This window comes from Poromitra crassiceps, assembly GCF_964638095.1.
Source record: "Poromitra crassiceps genome assembly, chromosome: 28".
In the NCBI taxonomy this organism is placed as follows: Eukaryota; Metazoa; Chordata; class Actinopteri; order Beryciformes; family Melamphaidae; genus Poromitra; species Poromitra crassiceps.
The window spans coordinates 9,470,154-9,484,108 of NC_139651.1; the positions used below are offsets into that span (position 1 = coordinate 9,470,154).

General features: G+C 45.4%; 1 protein-coding gene across 1 annotated transcript in view; it reads right to left on the reverse strand.

Moving 5' to 3' along the window:
- The window catches only part of garre1 (granule associated Rac and RHOG effector 1), a 38,706-nt gene that overhangs the window by 11,811 nt on the left and 12,940 nt on the right, over positions 1–13,955 (reverse strand). The window contains exons 2-6 of the mRNA XM_083662359.1: positions 8,812–9,024; positions 7,109–7,249; positions 4,500–4,595; positions 3,961–4,122; positions 2,811–2,969 (exon numbers count right to left, since the gene is read on the reverse strand). Coding sequence (XP_083518485.1) covers positions 2,811–2,969; positions 3,961–4,122; positions 4,500–4,595; positions 7,109–7,249; positions 8,812–9,024 — 771 coding nt within the window. The remainder of the gene's footprint in view (positions 1–2,810; positions 2,970–3,960; positions 4,123–4,499; positions 4,596–7,108; positions 7,250–8,811; positions 9,025–13,955) is intronic.

The following is a 13,955-nucleotide window of genomic DNA, read 5'->3' on the forward strand; positions in this document are numbered from 1 at the left end:
GTTCAGGGTGAGGCAGGTCAATTCAGTCAATCAGCCCCTGGCAGCAGCAAACAGCCTGGAACTGCTGCTGGTCATGTTTCCTAGTTCTTTGAAAGTGGCCTTGGCTCCTCGAGACCCCGTGTGCAACTGGGTCACATAGAGCAGGAGAGGGAGGAGCCCCCTTCCTGTATCACAGGAAGTGGGCCTATTGTTATTAATAAAGCAGGTGTATCCTCGGGAACCCCGGGTTGCCAGCGGTCCTGTGTGGGAGCGACACACACACACACACACACACACACACACACACACACACACACACACACACACACACACACACACACACACACACACACACAGACTGTGGCCGCCATGTTGAAAGTGGCATGGCAAGGTCACCGGGGGCAGCAGAGGGAAGGGAGGAACAGCAGCAAAATAGACGAGGTCAGCGCCGTAGCTGGAAGCTCCCAGGCGTTGAGTTATGACTTCTCGCTGGGCGGAGTCGCTGGTGCTGAGTAATGTTGCCAGGAAGGACAATGGGACAGATATGGTGATCCTTCCTGTGAGCACAAGTGTGTGTGCGTGAGAAAGAGAGGGAGAGAGAGTGTGTGTATGTCTGTGCATGAAAGTGTATATATTATGAGTGAGTGGGTGTGTGTGTGTGTGTGTGTGTGTGAGAGAGTGAGTTTGTGTGTAAGTGTGAGGGAGAGAGGAAGATACTACTTGCGTGAGAATGTGTGTGTACGAAGGTGCACGTGCACACTGGTGTGTGTGCGTTAGGGGTGTCAAAACTAATCGTATAATCGATGCATCGCGATGCGGACGTGTGAATCGAATCGAAGACGGATGAATCGTTGATGTTTAAATTTCTGTTGACATTCAGATTTTAAAGCACTTTCTAAGTAAAAAAGGGAGTTGATATTTATCTGACTGCTTGTATTAATTGATGAAAAAGTAGCCATGTGCAGTGATAATATAGAAAATTGAGGATTTGATACTTGGAGCTGCGATACTTTGAGCTGTATCGAGATGCATCGTGCTGCATCGTGGAATCGAATCGAATCGTTGACAGATGAATCGTAATCTAATCGAATCGTGAGGCCAGTGAAGATTCACAGCCCTAGTGTGTCTGTATATATATGTAGAATGTCTGTGCATGAGAGTGTATATATACGAGTGTGTGCGTAAGTGTGAGGGAGAGAGAGGAAGATAGTACGTGCGTGAGAATGGGTGTGTACCAAGGTGCACGTGCGCACTGGTGTGTGTGTGTGTGTGTGTGTGTGTGTGTGTGTGTGTGTGTTCCATTCTGGGGGTGGGAGTGGTCATAGGCTCAGATAAGGGAGTGAATGTGAAGTGCTCGTCCATCAACGAGGGGTTGGTTTTATAAGTCAGTGCTGGGCTGGCTGGCAGGCAGGCTGGATGGGAACGCTCCCAAAGCACTGACACACAAAACACAGCAGACCACCACACACTGAGGAAATAAACATTGCAGCATAAACACTGAGTGCTGCTGCTGCTGCTCTGAGGAGAGGCCTGCAACGCTGACCCTCCCCCCTCTGACGAGAGGGGAGGGGAGGGGAGGGGGGGATTCTGTTTGCAGAGCCCCCCAAGGCTGGGCCCATCCTTCGCCCAGATGTTGCAGGAATGTTGGCCTCCTCCTTTGTGTCTCTCTGGTGTTTGTTTACACCTCTCCATCTCCTCAAAGCAAGCCGACGCAAGGCGCTCCTCGTCTCCGTTACAGACCCGACAAACAATGGCGTGCGAGTTGCCAAACCCCACAGACGCACAAACGCAGCGGATTCGCTGGCGAAGCAGCGCTGAAGTAACAATGGGGCCCGTTCACGTCGGCGAGCCACCTACTTTCCATGACCTCTGTACTGTACCATCGCGGTGGTGGTGGGAGTTTACACCACGGAAACACAGCATGTAAATCCATTAGAGAGTGTTCTAGAAGGCTGTTTATGTTCTATCCTGCACACACACAATCATTGTGTCTGTCTTCCGACAGAGCGCTGCTACAAGAGACACGCTTTGCCTGAGATGCTGCCAGCCGAAATAGACTGCCGTGCAGGTGTGTTTTTTTATTATAATCGATTAATCTGACGATTATTTTCTCGATTAATCGATTAGTTGTTTGGTCTACAAAATGTAAGAAAATGGTAGCAAAGTCCAAGATGACACCCTCAAATGTCTTGTTTTGTCCACAACTCAAAGATAATATCAGTTTACTGTCATACAGGAGTAAAGAAACCAGAAAATATTCACATGTAAGAAGCTGGAATCAGAGAATTTTGACATTTTCTCTTCAAATTGTACTCAAAACGATTAATCGATTATCAAAATAGTTGTCGATTCATTTTCTTTCGTTGCAGCTCTAGTTGATGGTGACATTTTTTCAAGGTTCAACCCACATTTGTTCTCCTAAAGTGATACGATTTTGAAGCGCAGTTGGGGGGGTTGATGCAAGAAATAATTTAATAAAGAAACAAAGCCCTTCTACTCTTAGCCTTAACCATTGTTTTTCCTCAAGGAATATTGTTAGCACACTGCGCCTCTGACCTGGGCACTCCGTACTTTAGCACACTGCGCCTCTGACCTGTGCACTCCGTACTGTTGGTTGCTTGCAATGTTTGTAACATAGGAACCGAGGCTTATTCTACTGCTACATCCAGTCACTCTGGATACAATCATTAGCTAAATAAATGAGCTTAAAAAAAATCCAAATAACTATCCACCATCTGGAGGAGACTGCCCCGTAATTACAGGTTCGTAGGCTATAAAAGGTGTTGCAGACCTGCGTAGGAGGCCCGGTCTTTAAGCCCTCCTCCACTCACCAGTCCGGCCTGGGCGAAGAGCAGCTGCACGGCGGTCTTGCAGGCCCCTCTCCAGCTGGACGGGCAGACTTGGTTGAGGACCTCGGTGACCGGGGAGTCGTCTCTGGGGGTCACCCCGTTCTGGCCCAGAGCCTCCTTAATGAGCTGCAGCATGGTGTGCTGAGGAGACAGAACAAGGCGGTGCCACGTCAACACAGCCACCAGCGTCTGTCTGCTGACGTAAGGCCGACACACTGGAACAATAGAGATGCTGCTGAACATGCCTCCAGAGACTTTGATTGTCTGCATCTCTGCTGAGGTTATAAAAAAAAACAGCTTTGTTTTGAGTTCCAACTAGTGACCCAGAATATTTGAAATCATCATTGATCTCATGAGTCCAGGGGAGATTTTTCCCCACCTGTTTTTCACCTGACCAGAGCCTTGTGTGCTCACTAGGAAAGGCTGTGTCTTGCGATTTCTTCTGAATCATAAGAGGCCGTATCGACAGGCAACATGTATTTGAGAAGCTAGCGCCTTTCTGCAATTCATTCTCTATGGTAAGGACGCGCTGGGAGGAGCGCTCCTCTTTCAAGGACCGTGCCTGGCGTTTAAGCGCTCTTGAAATTAGCTATACAGACCAAAACCGTGTTTTACCCTTCACTGGAAAGATGTTTAATCCTGTGACAAAGTCGGGCATTTTAACATGGGGGGGGCGGAATGCCTACTACCCCCGCCGCTTAGTGGCCATTCGAGGAACTACAGCTTTTCAATTCACTTCCGCATCATCAGACATCGTTAGCGAAGCAGCCGGACTGAACTGTTATGAGAGGGACTATCAGTGGCTTGTTCTTCTGGTAGATAAGAGGAGAATCCCAGTGTAAACACAACGCACTCACACAGCGGCCCAAAGCCTCATGTGAACCACACTGAGTAGTACGGCTTGAAGAGAACTCGTGTCAGTTATAAGAGAGACAGAGAGAGAGAGAGAGAGAGAGAGAGAGAGAGCATGGAAGTTATAAGGGAGAGAGAGAGAGAGAGATAGAGAGCATGTGAGGTGGTTGACCCTTTAAACATCTCGTGTCTCCAGCAGGGCCACTTGAACTTCTCTGCAGAACAAGGTTGCCGAACAATGAAACAAGTGGGAAGCCGTCAGTGGGGTCGAGGCTCGTACCGTTTTCAGCTTGAGGTTGTCGGCCGCCGACTCGTTGAAGGACACGCCTTTGAGGAAGTGGGAGCCGATCTGCACGGGGATGGTGGGCAGCTCGCACTGGATGGGCTGGGAGGTGGTCTGCATCCTGCCCGCCTGCTGCGCCTCTGCATCGCCACAACAGCCCTGCACACACACACACACACACACACACACACACACACACACACACAGACACACACACACAGACAGACAGACAGACACACACACACACACACACACACACAACCACCAAACACACGAGTCAACAAAAATAGAAACACAATTAACGCACGCACACACATACAAAGAAAAATGCATCATATATAGGCACAGACACACAAAACAACAATGCAATAATTGATAGTGTATGTTAACATTTTAATTCAATCTTTAAAATAAAATTTGATTTATAATGGGTTAGGATAATGCAAAAAAAAAAATCTATTCCATCTATAACTCATCTATGGATGAAGAAAATCCATCAATGGAGCAAAAATGTATAGTAATGTGAGAGTGGGTACCTGCAAGGCTGCCTCCACAGCTTTGGGGTTGAGGTGAAAGCCGGCCTTCAGTGCATACTCACTGTGGCCCATGCTCTCCAGTGCTGCTTTATAGGCCTGCGGACCAAGAAGAAGAATATAACCAACTATCAGCTCAGCATCGGAACCACAATCGCTTTCATCATCACCAAGTACAATGCTTTTTCATTTCCACTCCTTCTGTGGTCGTGCAATTCCATTGGTGACCCGTAGAGCTGTCGCAATAACCATGATATTGGAATACCGCACTATAATAGCGAGCCAACTGTGGTGGATAGCAAGCGGCAAAGCGCCCGGCCGCCACAACCGCGTCAAGCTCGTGTTTTTCGCACGGCGCAGCCGAGCTGAGGGCATCGCGCGCCTAATTCAGTAAAGCTTAGTGAGGTGTCGCCTCCTCAGATGGCCTCTAGTTTCCTGGCTAAGGCGGGGTTTGGACCTTCAGGCCAATCACGGTGCTTCAACTTGGCAAACCCCACTCAACCGAAAAGCCTGGCGAATTTAAACAAATGTACATGCAAGCGACAAGCACAGACAGTTTACTCTGAGCCGCGGAGGTGGCACGATGTGTTGTGAAAATGTTGTTTCTATGAAGTAGCTCTGTTATGAGCGAAGCTAGCATGCTGTATTTCAGCCTCTCCCCCATGTTGGTTTCTCTACTTGCTTGTCATCCAGAGAGGTCTGATGATCACAGCGTTTCTCACACACAGTGTAGCCCCCCTCCCTCCACTGCGAGCAGAGACTGTAGGCTAATGTTATATACTGATATGTAAATTAGCATGTAACGCCCGCTGACTTCTAGTGACTTTTTGACGGTTATCGCATCTGCTGCGCTGTTGAGCCACTCTAAATCACTACTACAGGACAAGGGAAATTCCTTCCCTGCAACAGCCCTGGAGACCCGACCCTGTAAGATTACATTTCAATTGAATACTTTAAAGACAAAAGGGTTAGCTATAGCTACTAACTAGCTACTAACTCATTTAACTAACTACTAAAACTGCTATCAACTCTATTAATACTGCTAACAAACTAGCCCTGGGCTATACATGCTTTGGTACAACACATCATAGGTTTATTGACACTTTATGTTGTGAACACTATACGTGTACCTGTCCCTATTCAAATAAACAAATAAATGAAATAAATGAAATTAAATGCTAGTCTCCCATTTCAATGTCTCAACAGATGAAACATAGGAACAAAGTGATCAGAGTCATTGAGTTTATGATGAGTAAAATAGGACGCTTGCTTAAAGACCTAAAGTTTCAAAATCAGGATCATTTTAATAGCCATGTACAATAAAGGTATCAGAATTTGGCTAGGTGCCACGGGCATGGGGACATATTGGAAGCTAACATGGTAACAGTAGATGCTGATGTATGTGGTGCAGAAGGACAGGGTCTCACAGGGGGATGGTGCAAGAGAGACGGTAGAGAGCAGTCTACACATACCACTCTACAATCATACATTCAACATTTAGTATAGAAGTAGGCCAGTCGTCGCTTTGCCAAATCCATAAAGCACTTGATTAGCTGAAGGGACTGAAGGGTGCTGATCCAAGTCAACTTTTTACTCATGTATAATGGAAAATGTATGATGCAATTTGCAACAAAGTGAGACAGGTTTAAAGGGACAGCTCACCCTAAAAGAGAAAAGATATAGATGGATAAATAGCACTACAGGTGAGAGGGAATATATGTATTTTGGATTTTAGGGTGAGCTGTCCCTTTAAAAATGTAGTGAAATATTTTCTTCTCTAATTTAAAATATGATGAAAGCAAGAATTCAAACAACTCTTCAGGCAATGATTGTCTATGACAGAATGGAAATGACCATCAGCCACCTGAAACGCTGGCAATGCTTTAAGGTCTTTGCACACGGTGTCCGAATTGTTCGCTGCGTTTTTTTAATCCGTCATCCGGAAAAAAAAAACGTCACGCACAGATACCTTGCACACCGAGTCCGATGCGTTAATTATCCAATATTTATTTTCGTTGCAAATTTTCACACACACACACACACCGTCCCGCATTCCAAGCTGGTCTGCAATCACCCGGCACTTTCTGTCTTTTAATTCCGAATCTCTGTATTCCTGCTTTGTCATAAAATGCTTTGTGCTGGGAGACGAAGTGAATTAACTTCTCAGACGCCATTTTTCATTGTGAATAGCAACACTACGGCGGCTCTGGGTGGTCAAACAACTGTCAAAACGCTTTTCATGGATGCGAAAAAACGCAGAAAATCGAACCTCGTCCGAAAACTTAAACGACGGACTTAATTGTCGGACACGGTGTGTCAATGATGATTGACACAAATTAGGTCATGTTCTTTCATTTTTCCGTGCGTCAATTTCGGACGAAAAAACGGACTCTGTGTGCAAAGTCTTTTAGTCTGTGACTGGTAAGTTTGTCTACTTTATCAGCCAATTTGGCAAGTAACCAACCATGCTCTGAGGGTTCCTCTCTGTTCGTTAAAGAAAAATCTTCTTTGGCTGTTAAAATGCTGAAAATGGCTGTTGTTTTTGGAATCCACCAGTCAACTGTGGATGGGTGAAGTGAGTTTCCTGCCCTGGATGGTGGTGGTGGTGTTACCTGTAAAGCCTGGTCAATCTTCATGTTCAGCTCCTTCAGCTGGTGCTCAGGGATGGTGGTGTTGTTGGAGCAGAAGAGCTGCTGAACCTGGATGCCTGCCAGGCAGCCGTCCCGGCCCCTCTCCCTCAGCCGCCCGGTGGCCTAAGGGGGGACAACATGGTGAGAAGTCAGACTGACAGCAACATATAGAGGGGCAAAGTGAACGTCACTTCCTGCTTTAGCACTGTACCAGAGATTTTCTTCCGCTATTCATTTTCCCATAGACATATCGTTAAATGCTTATAGAAATAGTTTTACCTGGTCAAACCAAACGGTTCAGATATATTTAGAATCGGGAGAGACCAGAGAACATTTCACTTGGACCAAAACAACACGAAAAAAATATTTTCTTTAAACCCGCATTTTTTTAACGTTTTGGTCCGAGTGAAATGTTACACGGTCTCTCACGTTTCTAAATATATCTGTACAGTTTGGTTTGAACAAGTAAAACTTTTTATAAGCATTTTACGAAATGTCTATGGGAAAATAAATGGCGGATGAAAATCTCTGGTACAGTGCTGAAGCAGGAAGTGACGTTCCACTTTGGCTCTCTGTACACACAGCTACACAACAATCACGCAGAAAGAAATATTCTGAAAATCAGACCGCTCTATTTCAAATGACATATCTAGCGTTTGGGCAAACGACGTTAACTTTTCTTCTGAAAGGGTGGATAGCACACACAAAAATGATGGTGGTGTTTTGAGAAGGATAGTGAGTACGGTAACTCAAGTCTTTATTGACAAATCCTCTTTATTTTAGGAATGCTGAACTTCAAGGTAATGATATTATTTTGGCCAAAATACATGGAAAGCATTCTGGGAATATATAACATTGCAAAATGTACTGTAACTTCTATCAATAACAAAAACTTGTTGGAAATTTCCAGAGACACTGAACATAACACGTTTTTCACAAACATTTGCAGGCCGTTAAAAAACGATGTGTGGCTGCCGAAATGGAGTCCTGGCCAGTGGCCACATCCCCCTGTGAAAACTCCCCGGCAGTGAGGCCCATTCCGCGGCACATTCCAGCAGAGAACGATCCGGGCCTTAGTGCCCTCCGGGGCGAACACTCTGCATGCCGGGGCTTAACAGATCAATCAAGCCCACTATTCTGCAGCTCTCTGGCTCACTGTACAGAACAAAGCTCCAAATGGGCCAGAGGGACTGATTAGCCGGGGGATTAGCTAGCTCCTCTTACAAAATGGCCTCCTTTACATGGGTCGGGGGGGGTTAGAAGAAGGGTATGGAATATGGCAATACCGGGTTCACACAGACAAACTGCAGCCGAAAAAGAGAAAGTAGGAAATTGAGGCCGGAAATCATAAATGGCCGGCATTTCTCAGGAATGTGTAAGAAGCCGGCTTTTCACCTGACAGTCCTGGGGGGCGCCCCATGGCTGCACGGGAGCTTCTATCTCGACCGACATGACGGCAATTACCCAGACTGCCTTGCGGCTCGAAGAAGGCCGAGTTCCCGTCGGGAAAAAGATGGGGAACAGAGGAATCGCCATGACGACTCTTCAAACATGTTTCAATGCATTTTTAGTTTTGTTTTAAGGATGTTGGTGGTTACGGTTATGGTTCGGGCCGCAAGGCACTCTGGGTAATTGCCGTCGTCAACGTCGGTCGAGATCGAAGCTCTTGTGGCTGCGTTACGTACCTCAGCGGCACCTTTCCATGAGCGCGAGGCCTCGTCCAGCTCGGTGAGGGGCCCGGGACCGGAGCTCTGGGAGCGGGCGTTGGTGCGTCGCTCCTGGGCCTGGGCCAGAGCCTCGGCCAGGCAGGACTGGGCCACGGGCTGGACCTTCTGCAGGGCCTGGGAGAGGAACTGGAAATGGACCTGCATCACCGTGAGGAAGCACCGGCCAAGCACCTGGAAACACGGACACACACAACAGACTGTTGAGAACATACATCCTCACCTTGCTAGAATACATCGTTCTGGACGTACGAGACTCGTTGTACAAAACTTTTGAAGCACCGTCAGGACAGGAAACTACCGTTTCTTTTTGTCCACAGAACTCATGGGGCTGGTAAATACTAGGGCTGACCCAAACGCTTCGAAGCTTCAACCGATGCCATTGGTAATCGATTTCCAAATTAGTATTTGAATTCTTCGTTTTTCTTCTTACATTTATTTTTAAATAGTAATCCAACATTATTCGTCATGCATCAACATTATCTATTTATTACTTATTACATTTTCTTTAATCAATTTTCATTTCAACGAAAAGGAAAATCGTCGAAGTCAAGATTGTTCTCCTCGCCTCTCATGGTTACTACGTTTTCCGTTTCCTACGACCTTCTACGAGGCATGTTTGGCAAACAGGAACACAAGAGGAGCTCTAATGAGGGCTGGTTACCTCACAAAGTGATCTAAAGACCTACGCTGGGCTGGTGGCTGGTGTTCATTCTCCCACACGACCGCCGCCCTGAGATTGAGTTGCACGGTCCCATGCCTCAGGTGTCTCGAGAACCCGTCTCGGTCCACCTTCGTTGACATCTACACTTCCTGACTGAAGAGGATTCAGGTGGTGAAGACAATAAGGGGGACATAGCTTTCACCTGGATCTACTTCAGAGAGGACGTGCTGTACATATAGATATGTTCCTACTGTTTTGTATAGGCTGTAATGTGCGTGCCTGCCTGTGAGAGTGCGACACACCGAGCTTGGTAATATAACTTACGGTACTTGTTTTTCCTAAAACGACGTTACATCAGTAGGCTGACTCACCCCACCAGTCACATTTCTTTGCACAGAACTCATCGAGTCACACGAACTATATCACTCACCACACTGGCCCCGAGGCTGCTCTCTCTCTCACTGTTGTGAAGGGGGATTCTTAAAGAACAAAACAAAAAGAAGCCGTCCACTGGAACTATTGAGAACTGACAATTTCTACCTCTCAACACAATTCAAAAGCTCCAGAACAAATCCGTTTTTGTCAGCTGATATTATAAATTCACTAATTTGTTGTCAAATTGGCTTGCTCTGTTTCTATTATTCAATACTATGGAATAATCTCATTTTTGAGAAAACAGAAGTCTACAATGTAATCCCTTCTCAAAATGACGCATCAGCCTCAAATGCAATCGCTTCCTCTTTACACACAACCTTGGTCTGCAACGTCACCCTATGGTTTTTCAGCAGCAAATACCATTCTAGCGTAATAGCGAAGTCCTGTGATGTTACTATAAATCTGAGAGCCAAGACCGACCGTGTCATCAAGCACAGATCAATGCACAGTCACTTTGAAATGAAGACATCAGTGGCCTGTTGCACCAGCTGAACGTAAGTTCTCTCTTAAGTTAGGATGTAAAGTCCACACTAACTGCTGCGTTCAAACTAGTTCGTTTGACACTAAATTTGCGTCTTTGTTTAGTTGCACCGTGGAGACGTAAGGTACATCTGAACTAGTAGTTCCCACACATGATAATCTTCACAAACGTGAATAACTCTGATGCCTTTTGAAGCGTTTTCTAAAAATGAAAAAAACAAAACACATTTACGTTCCAAAAGTCATAAAAGTTATCCACGTTTGTGAAGATTATCATGCTGAACCCAAATTTGCGTTCCCATAAACGTTTATTAACCACAGAGACCTTTTATGCAAACATTACCTTACAGATACACTAAGCACAACTGAAACTCCCTAACATACACCATCTCTCATCAAATGCTCTCATATATACCAATGAAACACTCTGTTAGGGAATGAAATTTCCACTCCTCATCCGCTAATGTATATACATAACAACATAAACCAAATGAACTTGAAGGCATGGAACTTATATTTTTCTCCAACACACTCATATACTGTATAATTAAAAAGCTTTCATATAAAACAATCTTCCGTCTCGTGAAACACCCTTTACATTACATACGCCGACTGTTGACGCGCTGCTGAAACACTATCCTTGGCTTGACATGTATCCTTCCAGCCATCGGGGGTGCTGGTGCATGGGTGTGTGTGAGCGTGTGCACATGGTCGCGTGCACGCGTGCGTCTGTGTGTACTGGTGGAGAGAATAGCCCCGGCTTAGAGAGGCTGTTTGTTGTCCAGTTAGCAAAATAAGAGCAACAGGACACCACAGGGCTCCGCCGTGGTCACCGGGAGTTTCTTTTTCAGGTACCTGCTCAAAATATCTCCAAGGGGGAGGCTCAGGCTGGGCTTGTAAAGACAGAAATATGCACGCTGCATTTCGATGGCAGAGGGGGAAACAACAAGGCACAGCTATCCTTCATCCTGCGACATGTCATGGAAACTAGACTAGCCAGTGTCAATGTAAATGACTGTACAATAGGGGTGGGGGAAAAAATCGATTCACCTAAGTATCGCGATTTTTAATGTCACGATTTTTTGAATCGATCTTTTATTCCAGAATCGATAATCGCAAAAAAAAAAAATTGGTGCTTGCAGTCAGGCCACTCACTGAACAGCAGGCCAGATGCCGCCTACTGGTTTAATAGTGGTTTTATTACTTTATTAGTTAGTCTGAAGTAATAATTACACTTCAGGGTTAAAGTGGGTGCATCTCATTGTAAAATTGGACTTCAAACGGCCCAAATTTGGCTTCAAACGGCCCAAATTGGGCTTCAAACGGCCCAAATTTCACGTGCGTCGGCCCATATCGGCCTGGCCTGCTTGGTATCTAATGCCCGGCCTGAATTATGATCCCAGTCCGCCCCTGTTTTTAACTATATCGCCCAGCCCTACTCATGATATAATATACAGTCTCTAGTGCAGGGGTGCCCAATACGTCGATCGCGATCGACCGGTCGATCGCGAAGGTAGTGTGGTCGATCGCATGGCATTGAGGAAGATTTTTTTTTTTTTTTTTTTTTTTTTTACTGTTTTTCCACAGTTACCACTGTTTTTCCACTGTTTTTCCACTGTTTCCACTGTTTTTCCACTGTTCCACTGTTTTCCACTGTATACTCAGTGTATATATATATAAATAAATATGTTTGGTAGATCACTTTGACTTGGTCATTTTAAAAGTAGCTCCCAAGCTGAAAAAGTGTGGGCACCCCTGCTCTAGTGTATGATTCAACTTTTCACATGTTCTAATCTAGTGTAAAAAAGCAAACAAACTGAAAAAAGAAAAGAAAAAAATAAACAAAAATCGCAATAAATCGTAATATCGAATCGCAATAATCGTAGAATCGCAATACTTAACACGTTGACTGCCAACGACGTGTAAACACGTTTTCAGAATCCAGCTGTTGACTGCCAGCGACGTGTTAACACGTCGTTGGCATCGATTTTTTTTTTTTGACGGTGGGTTGTGCATCTAACCCTTTTACATCTCTTATATAATTATTGGAGCCACCGAACGTTTACAACCCATTCCACCGACCCACTAAGTGGCAACAGTGCTCTCCTGACTAGAGGAAGGCAAGCATTTTTTTAACTTGTCACGCCATTCTCACCCCAGCCATTCTCATGAAAATGGATGGGGGAAAACGCTTTCGTTTTCGCGCTGATTGCTGGCGATGCGGGATTGCAAATTTACATAATAGATTACAGGTGTAACACACTTTGAAACACGCAGCATAAATATGACCAGAATCGCAAAAGCTTCTCTCAACCAAAACTCCAAGAAGCGAGCGAGTCCATCCCGACTTCCTCAAACAGCGGCCGCGCAGCCACAGGCACAGGACAGCAGCAAAGCACTGAGACTGGTGACAAGCTTGTGACGGCCGCTGCAGCCAAGAAGAACGCCCACGGAGGGAGGAGTTGAAGCAACTCTCCCTCTCGCTCTCTCCCTCTCTCTCTCTCTCTCTCTCGCTCTCTCTCTCTCCCTCCCTCCCTCTCTCTCTCTCTCCCTCTCACTAGGATTAAACCTAGTGCGTCTCCCTCCCGAGAGGGAGGGAGAGAGAGAGAGAGGGAGGGAGAGCGAGAGGGAGGGAGAGAGAGAGAGAGAGAGAGAGAGAGAGAGAGAGAGAGGGAGGGAGAGCGAGAGGGAGGGAGAGAGAGAGAGAGAGAGAGAGAGCGAGAGGGGGAGGGGGAGAGAGAGAGAGAGAGCCAAAAATGAATGGTTAAAGTGACTGTTCTATCGAATTTCACAAAAAGCCGTTTATCTCTGAATATTTTTTCTGACGCTAAAACCATGCTGTATTCAACTGCTAATGCTTACATAACTACTAACTCTACAAACTAACTCTTTTAGACAGAGAAAGCACACATTCTATTAGTTCTTTTGAGATATTGTGTGTTCACAAAATCTTAGCAGAAAAGAATCCTTGGGTCTTGAAAGATGAGCCAGAATCCTCAAAAAACCCCTCTGGCAGAAGCTAACTACAGTAAAAAAAAAACGTCTGGCAGTGAATGTGTTAAGAATCGCAATATAAATCGAATCGGCACCCAAGAATCGTGATAGTATCGAATCGGGAGATAAGTGAATCGCCACAGCCCTACTGTACAACATGAACATGGCTGAAGGTAAACCTCCAGGGATTTCATCAACACTGATACAGGAGGGGTATATGCACAAGAAGGACGCTGAGAAGGAGAGAATTTGAAACCTACTACAACAGCAACAATAATACTGCAGAATAATTCATTTTTAAAATGCTATATATCCACTTTTGGTTCAAGTTCATTCAATGTCTCTAAGATGTGTAGAGGAATAAGAGGATCGAATTTGTAAAAGTGTTATAATTTGGTCAACCAAAGATTTAAGTCGCCTACTATCCTTTGAAAGTAACACGACTTGTTTGAATTGTTTGCCGTCATTTGTTTTGTAAGATAAAGCAACACTTTTTTTTTTGCAAAATACAGATATCTAATTTTGTAAACAT